This window comes from Salvia miltiorrhiza, unplaced genomic scaffold, assembly GCF_028751815.1.
Source record: "Salvia miltiorrhiza cultivar Shanhuang (shh) unplaced genomic scaffold, IMPLAD_Smil_shh original_scaffold_180_2, whole genome shotgun sequence".
In the NCBI taxonomy this organism is placed as follows: Eukaryota; Viridiplantae; Streptophyta; class Magnoliopsida; order Lamiales; family Lamiaceae; genus Salvia; species Salvia miltiorrhiza.
Genome location: NW_026651494.1, coordinates 189,492 through 205,863, shown reverse-complemented (window position 1 = coordinate 205,863; position 16,372 = coordinate 189,492). Strand labels below are relative to the sequence as shown.

General features: G+C 37.5%; 2 protein-coding genes across 16 annotated transcripts; one reads left to right on the top strand and one right to left on the bottom strand.

Annotated features, from left to right (window-relative positions):
- Positions 1 to 1,176: 1,176 nt before the first annotated feature.
- Positions 1,177 to 10,506, top strand: LOC131003239 (E3 ubiquitin-protein ligase UPL7). Of its 8 annotated transcripts, none has more exons than XM_057929730.1 (15): positions 1,177 to 1,358; positions 1,476 to 1,598; positions 1,712 to 1,952; positions 2,541 to 3,115; positions 3,379 to 4,362; positions 4,464 to 4,786; positions 5,454 to 5,732; positions 5,810 to 6,062; positions 6,980 to 7,150; positions 7,225 to 7,317; positions 7,759 to 7,866; positions 8,582 to 8,698; positions 9,271 to 9,360; positions 9,521 to 9,628; positions 10,107 to 10,506. In XM_057929730.1, the coding sequence occupies exons 1-14, from the start codon at positions 1,335 to 1,337 to the stop codon at positions 9,602 to 9,604; spliced, it is 3,465 nt and encodes a 1,154-aa protein (XP_057785713.1). In that variant the 5' UTR covers positions 1,177 to 1,334; the 3' UTR covers positions 9,605 to 9,628; positions 10,107 to 10,506. The 8 variants fall into 8 exon arrangements, 6 of the variants coding, with proteins under 6 accessions (XP_057785713.1, XP_057785714.1, XP_057785711.1 ...); XM_057929731.1 differs by having other exon boundaries at positions 10,089 to 10,506; XM_057929728.1 differs by having other exon boundaries at positions 10,043 to 10,506.
- Positions 10,507 to 11,686: 1,180 nt separating this feature from the next.
- Positions 11,687 to 16,260, bottom strand: LOC131003237 (pentatricopeptide repeat-containing protein At4g13650). Of its 8 annotated transcripts, none has more exons than XM_057929725.1 (7): positions 15,912 to 16,260; positions 15,066 to 15,667; positions 14,936 to 14,988; positions 14,653 to 14,820; positions 12,610 to 13,911; positions 12,346 to 12,495; positions 11,687 to 12,092 (listed from the first exon to the last, which is right to left on the bottom strand). In XM_057929725.1, the coding sequence occupies exons 1-5, from the start codon at positions 15,993 to 15,995 to the stop codon at positions 12,710 to 12,712; spliced, it is 2,109 nt and encodes a 702-aa protein (XP_057785708.1). In that variant the 5' UTR covers positions 15,996 to 16,260; the 3' UTR covers positions 11,687 to 12,092; positions 12,346 to 12,495; positions 12,610 to 12,709. The 8 variants fall into 8 exon arrangements, with proteins under 8 accessions (XP_057785708.1, XP_057785706.1, XP_057785707.1 ...); XM_057929723.1 differs by having other exon boundaries at positions 12,610 to 14,550; positions 15,912 to 16,258; XM_057929724.1 differs by having other exon boundaries at positions 12,346 to 12,441; positions 12,610 to 14,550; positions 15,912 to 16,258.
- Between the last annotated feature and the right edge of the window lie 112 nt (positions 16,261 to 16,372).

The following is a 16,372-nucleotide window of genomic DNA, read 5'->3' as shown; positions in this document are numbered from 1 at the left end:
AGAGTATGGGTTTGAATCAAAATACAGGTTAGGAGATCTGAATGCAAGTGTAATACAGTTGTACCCAAAACCACCTTGATATTAATTTGGCTGGATGACAGCACACATAACACACCTAAAATAGGGGTGGTTCTCACTGTGCATTAAAGCGCACGAGAAGTTTTAAAGCAAAATCTATATAATATATAAAAAGATGAGTTTTTTCCATCTTTTTTTCACTCTTTTCTTTTAACAATTTTTTCACTATTTTTTCTCTCTCTCTCTCTCTCTCTCTCTCTCTCTCTTTTTTATAATTTTTATTCTTTTCTAAACATATTTAAATTTGATTTATAAATAAATATTCAATATACATCTTAAATTTAATTTTGTGATAAGGTCTTTAATATGGTATAAAAATCATCAAAAATGAATTTAAAACTAATAAGTTATAAAAAATTAAAATATTTTATTTTCTCTCTCTTCTTTAAAATCTTACAACTTTTTATTTATGTTTGTGTATGAAAATATTTATTTATTTATTATGATGTGTAATACTCTTAATAATGTTTAATGTTAATTTTCATTATCAATTGATTTAAAATTATTTAATAACTATAATTACCGTTAAACTTTTTACAGAGTTGAAAATTTATGTTTTTAAATTTGGGATATTATTGAGTAATTGATGTAGATTTTTTTTTTAATTCTATTTAATATTTATATTTATTTATTTAAATAAATCGTTTAATTTGGACGTTCGCCGTGCGCACGGATGGACAAACTAGTTTGATTGATGATTGAATTTGAATCATTTATTGCCCTTATGTTATGTAATATTCACATAATAGATTTAAAATTTTGCAATTAGGCTGGATTTTGTGAAATTGATACTCCCTCCGTCTGTCAAGATTATGCAAAAATTACTATATCGGACGTCCGCTAAAATTATGTTACTTTACTTTTAAGGCAATGGTCCCACCATCCTCTTTAATATTTTATTCTTCCTAACATTCTTTATTTACAAAAAAATTCACCTCAAATTCAATCTCAACCACACATCTCATAAAGTAGTGAGACCCTTCTCCATTGCATCAAAATCATCATCAATTTTATTAAATCTTATGTCCAAGCAATTTAACATGATTTTGGCGGAGGGACTAATAAATAGGGCCAAATTCTAAGTTTTTTTGCTTTTTTGAAGCGGGTCAAATTCTAAGTTTATTAATCAAGAAGAAAGAAAGAACGAACGTTTGGATCAAATAAAATGCGCAACTATCACCAAAAACTCATAATTCAGTCGAGGATAACGATCAATAGTCTGCTCCTCTCCTCTCCGTTGTAATCGCGGGGGAGCCATGAATGAATCTCGCAAAAATCAGGTCCTATACTTCTCTCGCTTTTTCTCTACAGTTCTAATCAATTTGAGCTCTGATCGACTACTTCAATTACCACCAATTGTCTGATGATTTTCGAGTTTCACTTCAATTATGGATCAGGTGTCGCTGCGTGGAGCCAGCGCCAAGGAAATTACGAGGGACGCCCTTCTGGATAGGGTTAATCAGGAAAGGGAGATCCGGAATTATGCCCGGCGAGCCAAGACCGCAGCGTTGCTCATTCAGGTTAACGAACTATCTCCTTTTCTCTTTTTCCTTTATTTATTTATTTTTTTTTTGGATCCGGAACTTAGTTCAGTATATAATTAGTCGAGTTTGATAAAGTTCATTATGTTCAGAGAGCTTGGAGGCGGCATCACGCTACGGAATCAGCGGCTTTGCAGCTCCGAGAGGAGTGGGAAATGATGATGAATAGTCGTTCTGGGTCTCTTACTGGATCGCAGATGTCCATGGAGATTTTGAGACCGTTTCTCTTCTTTATAAACTATTTGTCTGTTCGACATGGGAAGATTGGAGCTAGAGATAGGGATTGTATGATGAGTTGCTTCAGAATAGTTTTGGAGCATATAACTTCGAAAGGTGTGCTATTGGCCTATTGCTTAAATATTGAATTTTTGTAATAAGATTGGTGATAATTGAGTGTTGTGATTTCTCAGTTTCTCACTGACCTCATTCATGTTTGAAGCAATAAGGAAAAGGTTCTATGAGGAGGAAATAATAGGAACGACTAACAAAATAAAGGGTTTTTGTGGCCATTTGCCATTGCTTTACATTTAGATTAAGAAAACAATTCTCGTTCGCTCATTGAATATTGCATTCTGATAGGTGAAAAGATCTGCTTCAGCATTTTCATTAAATACATTTATTTTTGAATTGGAGAATGATTTTTCTTTTATACTAATTTCCACAATTGAGGATCTTGTGCTAACATTAGAGTCTGCTTGTTGGTAGATTTCTGTTACAAGTGGGTTAGTTTAATCCCGCAATTCTTTGAGACATTTATCAACTGAAATAGAGCTCAAACCTACTGGATTTTGTGCTTTGAGGTGTACTATTACTAACAATGTCCTTTTGCAGATCATTCTTGAAACAATTTTTTATGGTATCATGCTTGTTGTCATGTAACTAAGTAGGAGCTGTTTTGATATATGGCTATTTGATTTGCAGATCTATGCAAAAGCTTTTGCGCAATGGCAATTGGAAGTATTGAAGAGAGAAGGTTGTGGTTCTATCAATCAAAGGAGCTGATTTCTGTTTGCGTGTTTGTTTTATCATTGTTTGACTACTCCCGTCCAAGGGCTCAAGATGCTGTCCTCACATCAACAGCAATGCGTTTATCAGTTATCTTAACTGATCCAAAAGGTTGGAATTGCATTCCTCTTGATGGCCAAAAAACTGCGTATACTGCGGTGAGAAATCTGGTAAAGTTTGTTGGGAGTAAAAGAAGTAGGTTGTATGGTTGCATTAGGAAATTTATTTTGACATTGGAAGCTCCTTTTTCTTCTAAAGAGCTGCAGACAGACGACAGATTTGTAATAGTTGCCAGTGTGATAACTTTATCTTTGCGGCCATTCCACCTTACGAACATCGACATAAATGAGAAAGGTGTGATGGAATCTGCTATTCAGCAGTACTGCATCTCACTGCTTACAATACCTTGGTTTCCTCAACGCATACCTGCAATACTTGTACCTGCTCTTAGACACAAGTCAGTGTTATCACCATGCCTCAGGACCTTACTGGTAAGAGTTAGCCTCAGCAAGCAACATTAAGAGCTACTCAAAATGTCCAAAGCATTTTTCTTTTTTTGGTCAAAGGATGTGTTTTTTTCTCTGAGTAACTGTGTTGTGATGACATGCTACTTCATCATAATTGATCAAATACTATGTAGTTTATTATATAAAGCAGGAGTGAGAAAATATGATATTTCTATTTTAAGTAACTTTTAGCTTTCCTAGATTAAGGCACAAGGGGGCTGATCAAACTATGGCAGGTGTGATGGCAGATCCTAAAAGAGAAGATTTTGAAGGAAATTTCTGAGATGGATCAGTTAGAAATAACATCCAGAAAGATGCCTCATGTTGGCTGGGCTCTTGCTAACACTGTATGCCTTGCAACAGAGAGTGATACGAGTGCAACAGATTCGGGGAAATTCACTGAAGGCTTAGACTATTCATCCTACCTCCATGTGGTTATTTTATTTGCAGATAACTTTCTGGTTTCACTTGAAAACTCGAGACAGCGAAAAATGAAAAAGGTAGAAACTGAAGTTGGTTATGATCCTTCTGCTGAATCATTTCTTGACGTGGATGAAAAAACTTGTGGGTTCCCACATTTATCATATTTGGACCTTTTTAGGCCTATTTGTCAGCAGTGGCATCTTAAGGAGCTCCTTGCATCTGAAAAAGGTGTCTCTATTTGTGAAAATGATAATCTCTCCTCGGGCAATCCAGAGTACTCATCAAAGCATGGGTTGCTCGAAATAGCTTATTATTATTCATGCATGCTTCGATTATTTTCCACTTTGGGTCCTCCGATCAAATCCTTGCCAGTCCTCAATATGCTGTCATTCACCCCTGGGTTTCTTCGAAGATTGTGGGGAGAGCTAGAAAAATCTCTCTTTCACGACAATATTCCCATTGCCAACACAAACTTAGTCTGTGCAACTACATTTACTGGAGATAGAAGTGGTGGCATTTCAGGAAGGAGGCAAAAGAGTCTTAGTAAAGAAACTAGCAATAAATGGGTTAATATGTTGCATAAGATCACTGGAAGATCACCAACAGAAAATGATCCCATTGATTTAGTCAATGGCCAAACCAGCATTAGCCAAATTGAGGAACATCCTTCTGAAGAATGGGATATCGAGTCACTAAGGCAGGGCCCTGAAGGTATTTCAAAAGATATATCTTGTCTGCTCCTACTCTTCTGTTCCAGTTATTCGCATCTGCTGTTGGTTCTTGATGACATCGAGTTTTACGACAAGCAGGTCACGTTAATATCATTTAATCAGTTGAATTAATTATCATTTGTCATTAAACTCCACTCACATAGCGGTGATTATTGTACTTGTGTAATCTAAATAATCAGGTCCCATTTACGTTAGAGCAACAACAGAAGATTACATCAATGTTGAATACACTTGCTTATAATTCCTTATCCCGGGGTATTAGCCCTCAATACAGAGGTCTTGTGGATTCTGCAGTTCGATGCCTACATTTGTTATATGAAAGGAATTCAAGGCGCCAGTTTTGCCATCATTCTTTGTGGCTTGCTCCAGGTAAAAGTAATAGGATGCCAATTGCCGTTGCTGCCAGAACTCATGAAGTTTTCACAGCTGCGGATGGATCTCCTTCCTCGAGCACAGATTCTGTCATTACTACCATGCCACATATATTTCCCTTTGAAGAAAGGTAGGTGCTACACCATAGATCATAATAACAAAAACTGTTGGTAGCTGTGCAATTTTTTCATCCTGTATCTGCAAAGGCTAGCGGTGCTATCTTGTTAGTTTTCCTGGATAATTTCATCTTATATGCTTGACTGTTACTCTGTTAGAGATATAAAAGCTATGTTTGGTTTCATTTTCAGTTTAAATTTCCAATTTCCAGTATTATAAGTGCAGTTTACAAAGTTTATTGGTTTTCTGTAAAGAAGTATTGGTTCTTGTGCTGTGAATATTTTTCTTTTTAGAGATATAGGTTTGAAAAATGAAAATATGTTTGATTGATTGTAACTTTTTACATTTATTGGTGGGAACAACTTTGAATTTATTGTTAGTATGAAGAGGAATACTTTTGTGGTTAGTATGAAGAGAGGAATATTTGTTTGGGGTTTCCGTTGTAATGATGATATATGATTGTGATAGATGATATAGGATTGAGAACATCAGTAGAAGAAATTGAAGTGAATAAACAAACGCGTGTTGAGTGTTTTTAGCATATTAGAAAATTGAAAAGAGGGGTTCGCAAAGAGAAACATATAAACCCCTGATTCACCGTTTTCCACTTTAAATACTTTTTCTATTTGTCTATTCGACACCAAAAAGTAATGTGAAATAGTCCTTTCCCAACTTGCCAGAGTTAAAATGTTCAGAGAATTTATCAGCATGGACAAAGTCTCCAGAAGATTGGCTGGTGAAGGCACTGGACCTGGGTCTCGATCAATTGAGATCGTAGCTCGTCGAGGTCATATTTTTGAAGATGGATTGCAACAACTGAATTCACTTGGTTCTAGGTTGAAGTCCTCCATCCATGTTTCTTTTGTCAGTGAATCTGGCCTTCCAGAAGCTGGCCTCGACTATGGTGGACTGTCGAAGGAGTTCTTAACTGACCTCTCAAAAGTAGCCTTTTCACCAGAGTAAGCTGTCTAGCCCTCAAAGTTTGGTTAGTTATCATCTTTCTATGTTTTCTGATGGGACTGACTGCAATATTCAGGTATGGGCTTTTCTCCCAGACCTCAACTGCTGACAGGCATCTAATTCCAAATACAACTGCAAGATTATTGGATAACATAATGCAGATGTTTGAATTTCTAGGAAGAATTGTTGGTAAAGCTCTGTATGAAGGCATCTTACTTGATTTCTACTTTTCTCATGTTTTTGTGCAAAAGTTATTGGGACGCTATAGCTTTCTGGATGAACTCTCCACTCTTGATCCTGAGCTGTACAGGAATCTCATGTACGTTAAGGTGAATGCTCTATCAAATCAATGAAATTTGAGAAAAGCATACAACTTGCGAGCTTTTATTGTGTCATGACTGTATTATTATTTTTTGTCTTCAAGCGCTTTTAGTTTATGGAGTATGTTGATGCAACAAACTATCCGGTTCGTTCTTGAACCTTTTTTTCTTAGAATCAACTTGAGCATGATCCCAAACCTTGTTGAGTGATGAGAGAATTAGTTGTTGGTATGGGCTCAAGTATTTTGGTCATACTATATTCATAAGATCAAGACTCAGGAGTTCCATACAACCATTCAACGGGCGTGGAACTAGAAAGAAGTTTAGTTTTTTTGCTGGCATTCAAGGTTGGTTTACCATTATACTTGAAGTCTGGGAAGGAATTGAAGGGGGAGTTTGTTAGTGGATTTACTTTAATGGACTCTCTTGGCATTATGGAAAGATGAATAAAATTGTGTTGGTCCATAGGAAAGTTGCTTCAGGGCAACTTGTGAGAACACCAAATTTTAGTGTCAGTGTTTATTGATGGATGAAGCCAGACAAAATAAATGGTTCTGTTATGCATGTTACTGAATATTTTAGCAATGGGAGCTTGGATGTCCTTGACATAATTTGGCTGAAACTAAACCAAGATTTAGGTCATCCCAGTTGCAAAACAGGTAACATCTTGCAGTAGTTACTTATGGGTGTGATGTGTTACACTTAATTTGTGTTGGTAGAATTCTTATACGATGTGCTTATGTGTTTTCCTGAGCAGTGTATTTCAAGCTTGAGTAGGCTTATATATACATTTTTAAAAATATGTATGTTCATGTTCAAATGAGGTTGCATATGTGTGTTTCAGATATTTGTATTTTTGTTATATAGATGAGGTTGGGTATGCATACTTTTAGTAGTCTGATGGCAGCTATGAATTGAGCATGCAGCATTATGATGGAGATGTCAGAGATCTCGTTTTGGATTTTACGGTTACTGAAGAATCTCTTGGAAAACGGCTTGTTATTGAACTAAAACCTGGGGGCAAGGATATATGTGTGACAAATGATAACAAATTGCAATATGTTCATGCAATGGCGGATTATAAGCTAAACAGACAGGTATTCTTAGTCATTTTTGTAGCTATGCTGGAGTTTATATCCTTGCAACAGCTTACATGCAGCAGTAACTGCAGATACTTCCATTTTCAAATGCATTTTATCGAGGGTTGACAGATTTGATATCCCCTTCTTGGTTGAAGTTATTTAATGCAAGTGAATTTAACCAGGTATTTTTTTATTTTTTATTTGTGATGTTTATCTATTCCTTGATCTCAGTTGCCCAAATTTGTTTGTGTCTACCTGTAAATTTGTTTACTAAATGTTAATGCTGGGAAAGCATGTAGGAGAACCCACTACTTTCAATATTCTAAAGGTTAGGTGTCATTATAATATTTGCATATGAAGATGATGGGTATGCATTAAAAGCTCTCCTCAAGTTTATCATCATTCTATATGATTAGACACTTTAAGATACTGTCCGTCACTTATATGATTATTCTGCATCCAGCCTGAATCAGGTACTAACTTAGCGATATTGTTCATCTTGTTTATGATAATTGCCCAATATTGTATTGAGTAATACATTACACTAATTTGTTAGTCTGATTATTACTTTTGATATTTGTATTAGAGAACATTCTCTTTATCTGGACTTTTGTCTATTGCAGTTGCTTTCGGGTGGGGATCGTGACATTGATGTTGATGATTTGAGGAAACATACACAGTATACTGGGGGCTACAGTGAAGGGAGTCGAACAGTTAAACTTTTTTGGGAGGTATGGGCTCGTGAAACGCTTGAACTATCTGTTGGCTAATTTGTTTGCGAATTTATGATTGGATAGAGGTTTCTGCCATTTGGAATGCCATTACACGAACCTTGTAGACAGTTACCTCTCGTTCTGCTGTGCATGTGAAAGACCTATCACTTTAGAGAACAGGATTGCAAATTTAGGTTACACGTCTCTTTGATGACTGATTTTCTTTGCTGCCAAGTAACTTATTGTACGTCCATCTGTCATTGAAGTCCACCAATAATTGTGCCTCTGTTGTGTTGCTTGTTACCATGGGATCTGCTTCACAAATTAATACTCCCTCCCATCTTTGGAATGAGTACCCGTATTTCCTTTTTGGTCCGTCCTTGAAATGAGTACCCGTTTCCTTTTTTGGTAAGTATACCCCACACAACCTACTCACGACAAAAGTGGCACCCTTATTCCACTCACACACACTCAATCAATTTCTTAAAACCTGTGCCATTCTCAAATTGGTACCCATTTCAGGGACAGAAGGAGTATATAAAGTTCTTGACCTCCCACTTGGAGCTCTAGTGGTATCACGACGATCTATGTCTTTTTAATTGTTTGATATGGGATGTACAAGTTGATCTTGTGCCAGTCCAATATTAATATGTTCCTGATGGTTCTGCTGTCTACTTTGCTCTAATTATCCAAACAAAAGCACTCATGTTTCGGTTGCTTTCTCTTTCCATAGGTATTTGCAGCATTTGAACCAAAAGAACGATGTATGCTACTTAAGTTTGTAACCAGCTGTTCTAGAGCACCATTGCTTGGGTTCAAACACCTTCATCCAGCTTTTACTATCCATAAGGTAATTTTCAAATTCCAACCTATTTATTTAGTGTTTTATGGTGTAGGAGCATCTGTTAGGAGATTTATCTTCATCAATCTATACAGTGCCCCTTAATTTCTTGTTTTTCTTTTCTGTATCTTTGAAAACTAGACAGTAACTGAACCTTGATCTTACTATGCGTGTTAGCTATTAGGATCGTATCTTGTTCTTGATCTTCACTTTTTTGACATTGAGGTAAATGAGACCTAGTATATTTTGGTCATCAAAGAAACTATTGTATTAAAACCTAGTACAGAAATGGAGCATGATTGGTGAGTTTCAATGTTAGGTACTTATCATTTTCCATCTGCTTAAGCCTAAGAGAAAGCAGAATAATGTCTTGTTTTTTTGGGGGATAGCAGAATAATGTCTTAAAGAAGACTAAGGGGAAAATAAACCCACACACATGTATAGTCCCAAGGAAAGAAAATGTACAGAGCATTCAGTTCCCAAAATCTAAAATACAGTAGAAGCTCCTCCCAAGTGTTGAAAACAAGACAACAATACTATTGTACGTTGTGTTAACTGACTCAGAACTTTTGATAAAGTAGGTGAACTGTGATGCTCCTCTTTGGGCTTCATTTGGAGGACCGGATGTAGATCGGCTTCCATCGGCTTCTACATGTTATAATACTTTGAAGGTATTGTTCAAGGCCCGTAACGTGTTAATTCTTGTTATGACCGGAATTTCTAATGATCTAGCCACGTTAGTCTCATCCAATAAAGTAGCAATGTTTCTTTTTTTATTTTATTTTAAATCATTAATGTATGTTGTGTTTGATTTTGGGCCACACATTACAGCTCCCGACGTACAAACGTTCGAGCACTTTGAGAGCAAAACTTTTGTACGCCATTAATTCTAATGCTGGATTTGAACTGTCTTAGTAGTTTTGCCATGATCATACGATGGTAAGGTAAGGTACCTTTTCTTTAGCATTTACTTTCCGATGTATTGTATTTCAATTTTTAGTGTTAGGTTGCATCATCCCTGAGATAAAGAACTTGTGTGATGATTATCAAACTTTAGAGTATAAATTTATAACAACATGTAGTCCATAAAGTTTGTGTTCTGGTAAAAAATTGCAATATCTTAATAACTTAGTCATGTTCACTATATTATCTCACTCGTGGACTGGATGTAACACGTCTCCCATGATGGTGGAAAAAGATACTATAGTATAAGAAATGTAGATGTTACATATTTGTTCCTTAACTTTACAGTTTTTGGAAATGCAAATGCATTTTATGTTTTTGCCTATGTAAACCTTTTTGCTATATTTATTGGTTCTTGTCTTCTTGACTTCTTGTCCATTATCGAGTCAGATCTATACAGTGATGCCTGTAAATGAAACTTTGATGAGGTTGTCAGATGCTTGTTGTCGTGCAGAAGTTTCTAGGTCATTTGAGGATCTTGCATAGTTTACAGAGACGCGCGATTATCACCTGTTGGTAGCTATTACGCTCGTCCCAGCCACATGTGCGGGGGAGCTTGGCCGCCAGATGTTGAGAGTCTCTTCAACTTGCTGATGAATGGAAACAGGCATTTTTGAACTCTATTCCTCGATGTTCTCCAAACTGTATAGTTTTTAAAATATGCATTATTCGCTGAATACACCGAGTGTGTTGTTGATGATCATACCCATCTGTTGTCTCGCAAACGGATCTCTGTTGTTTGCGGAAAAATCGAAATTATGGTTAAGAAATGCTGATTTTGTATTCTATTTAGAGTTGCATTAATAGAAAAATCAAGAGTCAATGTTGTGGAGGCTCAAAGTTTGTGAAATAAACTGTGTTTGTCGATTGAATTATAATTTTGAATTATTAAATCTTAAGTGACTCATAATATCTCAGCACTAATTGCGACCGTCAACAGAATGCAGACAGCCGAACAATTGTTTTCCCCTTTCAGGGCAATTTTGTGTAAATTTGGATGTATGATGCATCCGTTATAACTAAATTCAATTAGGAATTATCATCCTTAATGAGGTTTATTAATCCACAATTAGCATTTCAATTAAGGAGGAGTGTGCCTCACTCCCATATCACCTCACTCCCATATCACCACTAGGGCTGTAAATGAACAGAGCTACTCGCAAGTTCTTCGAGATTCGGCTCGAAAAAAGCTCGTTCGGAGCTCAATTCGATAGTAAACGAGCCGAGCTCGAGCCTGATTTCGAGCTCGAGATTTTTATCGAGCCGAGCTCGAGCCTGATAATACTCGGTTCGTTGAGCTCGCGAACATGTTCGGACTCGATTGTTTGCGAACATGTTTGCGAGCCTGTTCACGAACCTTCAGTCGAGCCTTGAATCGAGCTATTGTACGAGCCTTAAACGAATCGAACTCGAGCTCGAGTAACATTAATTAAGCAGCTTTTCCCAAATTTATAAAGAATTCGAGCTCGAATATCACACATACAAATATCTAACGAGCCGAGCTCGAACTCAAGCTCGAATTCGATATTATCGAGCATCACCCGAGCCGAGTTCGAACCGAGCTCGAGCTTGGTAAGTGGATTACGAGCCGAGCTCGATCAACAAGATAAAAGCTCGAATCGAGCTCGAACACCCGAATATTTAAACGAGCCGAGCTTGAACCTACTTGTATTCGGCTCGGCTCGACTTGTTTACAGCCCTTTATTCACCACGTCAGTGTAAAGGGCTGAGAAACATCAAGAGATTAAAAAAGAACACGTTAATGATCTTATCTTGCTCCTTATAATTGTGAAATTGCAAAAATATTGGAGGACTAACCGACACAATCCATTCGTCGCAAAAATGTAATCACATATTAGGCTCTTCCAGCTTTAGCACAACATCATCAGTTGTGGAAATTAGTGTAAAAGAACCATCATTCTCCAATTCAATAAATGTATTTATTGAAAATGCTCAAGATCTTTACACCTAGCAGAATGCAATATTCAACGAGTGAGTAAAATGTTTTCTTAATCTAAATGAAAGCAATGGCAAATGGCCACAAAACACCCCCTAATTGTTTCAAACATAGATGAGGTCAGTGAGAAACCACAACACTCAATCATCACCAATCTTATTACAAAAATTCAATATTTAAGCAATAGCACACCTTTCGAAGTTATATGCTCCAAAACTATTCTGAAGCAACTCATCACACAATCCCTATCTCTAGCTCCAATCTTCCCATGTCGAACAGACAAATAGTTTATAAAGAATAGCAACAGTCTCAAAATCTCCATGGACATCTGCACTCCAGTAAGAGACCCAAAACGACTATTCATCATCATTTCACACTTCTCTCGGAGCTGCAAAGCCACGGATTCCGTAGCGTGATGCCGCCTCCAGTCCAAGCTCTTTGAGCATAATGAACCTTCTCAAGCTCGACCAATCATATGCTGACCTAAGTTCCCAAACCAAAAGAATTCAAAAAAAAAAAAAAAAAGAACAAATGAGATAGTTAACCTGAACGAGCAATACTGGAAATTGGAAATTTGAACTGAAACATGACTTTTATTTCTCTAACAGACTAACAGTCAAGCGTATATGATGAAATTATCCAGGAAAACTAACAAGATAGCACCACTAGCCTTTGCAGATACAAGATTAAAAAATGTATAAATACCAACAGTTATGATATACGGTGTAGCACCTACCTTTCTTCAAGGGGAAATATATGTGGCATAGTTGTAATGACAGAACCCACGCTTGACGAGGGCGCTCCATCCGCAGCTGAGAAAACTTCATGAGTTCTGTAGCAAGGCTACTTAGCATTAAGTTCTGAAACTCCAAGGCATAGAGTATATCTGAAGCACCAACAACATATATATAAATTTGTCTAATCAGTCAATGCATGCAAAAGAGTATATTTTCTTGGGTTAAATACTCAAATAAAACACATTATAAAAATCAAAAGTTACCTTTCTAGGCTCCCTCTCAGTGTGTGAAGATAGCAGCTAGAAAAGTATCCACGGAAGAACGTTGCAGATCTTTTCATTCTTCTGTAATGTCTGTCCCAGTTTACCAATAATCATTACAAGAACAACTTCCATCTTGGAAATGATGGAAGCGGTAGGCATCCCGTACAATGATAGTCCGATCAACCACCTTGGAGATAAATTTAATCCAATTATGACAATCATTACAAACACGCAGATTCTTCATGACGTGCAAGGGGATGATACTGGGAAGACTTAGAAGTCCAAAAGCAACAGCCAACTTTTCACTGTGAAAGTGTGCAGCCGGGTCCTTCTGCCTAAGCTCCACCTCATTCCATAGGCTATTTTGATCTGGCACATAACCAATTGCGGCCACCTTCTCGGTTAGTTCATCCAAGTAGTTGTAAATCTCATCTGCAAGAGGATGGAGTCTATCACCAACAAAAAATGCATGGACTGAATTTTTCACTTCAATCCAACTACGACCAGCCTCTTTCTTCACGCCTCTGTTTCTCATGAGGAGCCTTGTATGATCCCGATGATCCCATTCACCGGTAACAGCATACATGTTCGACGTGAGAACATAAGTAGCAGAGTGGTTAGGTTCTAACTCCAAGAGATGCTTTGCTGCAACTTCACCAAAATCTCTATTTTTGTGAACTGTGCAAGCACTTAAGAAGGTCCTCCAGATCATAGCATCTGGTTCAATTGGCATAGATTGCATGAATGCTTCTGCACGGCCAAGTTGACCTGCCCTCCCCAGAATATCGACCACACAAGCATAGTGTTCTTGTTTGGGTACTAAACCATGTTGTTCACTCATGGATCTGAAGTAACTAAGCCCCTCCTCCACCAATCCTACATGGCTACAGGCAGTCAAAACCCCAACATACGTTATATGATTTGGCTTTAGCTCAAGCATGTTCATATGCTCAAAGAGCTCTATAGCTTTCCTACCATATCCATGTTGAGAATAACCAGTAATCATTGCATTCCATGAAATTTCATTTTTCTGAGGCATCTCCACGAACACCCTCTTGGCATCATCAAGGCATCCACACTTTGCATACAATGTAACTAACACATTGCACACTTCTGTCTCGCTATGATGCCCTGTTTGAATTGTTCTGCCGTGAATTTGCTTACCTAGTTTCACATGTGCCAAATTTGCAGCTGCACTAATAGCAGAGCCATAGGTGAACATATTAGCCTCCTCCTCTCCAGCTTGAGTCATATGAGTGAAGACCTTCAGTGCCTCCTCGTGTTTTCCACTCTGTGCAAATCCTGATATCAAACCATTCCACGAAACGTTATCTCGAGAATGCATTTTCTCAAATGTCAAGTGTGCCTCTTGTATACAACCACATCTAGCATAGAGACATACAAGTGCATTTTCAACTGATATATCTGAGGAATAGCCAGAGACAATAGACTGACTATGAATTTGACGTCCTTGTTTTAGAGCTTGAATTCCAGCACAAGCACTAATAGCACTTGCTAATCCTATATTATCTGTTTGAATCCCTCGTTCTTGCATTTCCTCAAAAAGTTTAATAGCTTCAGCAAACATGTCATGTTGAGCAAATCCAGAGATCATAGCTGTCCAAGAAACTACATCATCTTCATTAAGACGTCTGAAAATTTTCATGGCAGTTTCTAGTTCACCATTTTTGACATACATATCTATAAGCACACTACAGACATACACATTTGGCTGAAATCCAGTTTTTATAGCTTGGGTATGAACTTGCTGTCCTAGATCAAGTGCTCCAACAGAAGTGCATGTTCTTAGAATGCTAGGATATGTGTATTGGTTAGGTCTCAAGCCCTTAATTTGCATTTGTGAAAAAAGGTTGAAAGACTCGTGAAGATCGCCTAGCTGTCCATACGCCACTAGCATCACATTCCATAGCACCACATTATCTGTTTGCGTTGTAAGGAAGAGTTTATAAGCTGTTTTAACATCAGAACATTTTACATAAAGGTCTAGCAAAGAACCCTCTATGATGATATCCACACACATACCTGCCTTGATTGCATACGAATGCAATTGAATTCCCTTATGAAGATCCCCCATTAAAGCACAACTGCCCAGTAAACTTGCAACTGTAACACTATCTGGTTTTAAGGACTCAGTCTGCATTTTCTCAAACAATTCGATGGACTTACCAACTGATCCTTGCATAGAGAACCCTGAAATAAGAGTGTTGTATGAAACTTTGTCCCTTTGCTGCATTTCACTAAAAATCAGTTCAGCGGATGTTAAGTTTCCACATCTAGAATAAAGCGAGACAAGAGAGTTGCATACATAGACCTCTGACGAGAACCCCCACTTGCATATTAGAGCATGAAGTTGTTGACCTACTCCATACAAGCTTATCTTAGTGCAGGCACTTATAATACTTGAAAAAACATATGGAGTTGGAAATACTCCTAACCTTCGCATCTCACTATAAAGCTGGATACTGTCCAATTCATGACAATTACGAGACAAGCCTGATATCATGACAACCCAAGACACACTATCCCTCGCACGCATGCTTTTAAAAATATGAACTGCAGAATCTACATATTCATTCTTCAGGTATAAGTCAATCAAAGGATTGCAAACATGAGGGGTTGTACTGAAACCGCAACGGATGATCTTAGCGTGAAGCAGTTGAACAAAGTGAAAAGAAACTTTAACACCAATGCAAGCCTGCAGAATATTTGCCACGGAGCCATCATCTAGAGTAACTATCTTGTCAAGTTCTCGTGAAATATTCAATACCTCCCTGTATGAATCCCTCCCAACATAGAAGGGTTTTGTTTTATCGTAGAAGCTCAAATTTCTACATCGTGAAAGATCATTCAATACATCTGAAACATTTAACTCTTTTGCAGGTGTACTCAGATTGAAAAGCCCGCCAGAAACTTCATCGTTTTCACACAGCTCCGTTTTCAAGTTTTCCCCTTCAAACTTGGCATCTGGAGAGTCTCTGATCTCCAGGCATTGCTCTAGAACACCCACATGGTAAGTTCGATGATTTTTACGAATTTCCTGCAGCAAGCCAAGTGCACAAACTGTTAGGTTTCTTGTTTTCCAAACTAATTTCTTCAAACTTGCACACACTTTTCCATCAACTGGAAATTTGTGATTATCACAAAGATTTTTATCAATGTATAAACTTCTGCCGAGGAATTTGATTTCTAATGCACTTCAAATATATTTACACGCAACCTAATACATCTGCCCTAGTTTACTAGAACAGCTAACAAAAATGAAGCGACGAGTTAAAACGAACCTTGCAGAGGAAGTTCGCTGAAGCTACTAATCGAAATCGTTGCAAGGAAAAGTGTGGAAAGTAGCCACGTCGAGCGAGCAACATCCAATCACTCCCCTTCACTCACTCCTCCACGATTCAGGAGCAATCTCGGGCATTAGTGATTGAGAAAAATGAGAATCGTTATTATTTTGTTCCGAATTCCACACTCGCTCAGAGTCGGAGAAACTTGTTCGAATCCAAATTTGTGAGGAATAGAAAAACGAGATGAAGAGAGGCCGCGGGGATGAGCTAAATTCTTTTGGGCTAAATTAGACGTAACTACAACTTAACTCTATTGCACTTTAGATTTGATGAAATTGTAGTCGAGCTTTTAAAACAAGCAATTTAGTTTTGCACATTACTCCCTCCATCCATGGAAAATAGAGCACAATTACTATATTTGACATAAAAAAAAATGAGGTATTTTCCCTTTTAGAACA

Excerpts from the sequence above, each read along its gene's own strand:
- LOC131003239 (XM_057929730.1), top strand. The coding sequence starts at position 1,335 with ATGAATGAATCTCGCAAAAATCAG. Across the intron at positions 3,116-3,378 it reads CATGCCTCAGGACCTTACTG|ATCCTAAAAGAGAAGATTTT; the intron begins GTAAGAGTTAGC and ends GTGTGATGGCAG. Across the intron at positions 7,318-7,758 it reads ATGCAAGTGAATTTAACCAG|TTGCTTTCGGGTGGGGATCG; the intron begins GTATTTTTTTAT and ends TGTCTATTGCAG.
- LOC131003237 (XM_057929717.1), bottom strand. The coding sequence starts at position 15,995 with ATGTTGCTCGCTCGACGTGGCTACTTTCCACACTTTTCCTTGCAACGA. Across the intron at positions 15,668-15,911 it reads CAGCGAACTTCCTCTGCAAG|GAAATTCGTAAAAATCATCG; the intron begins GTTCGTTTTAAC and ends GGCTTGCTGCAG.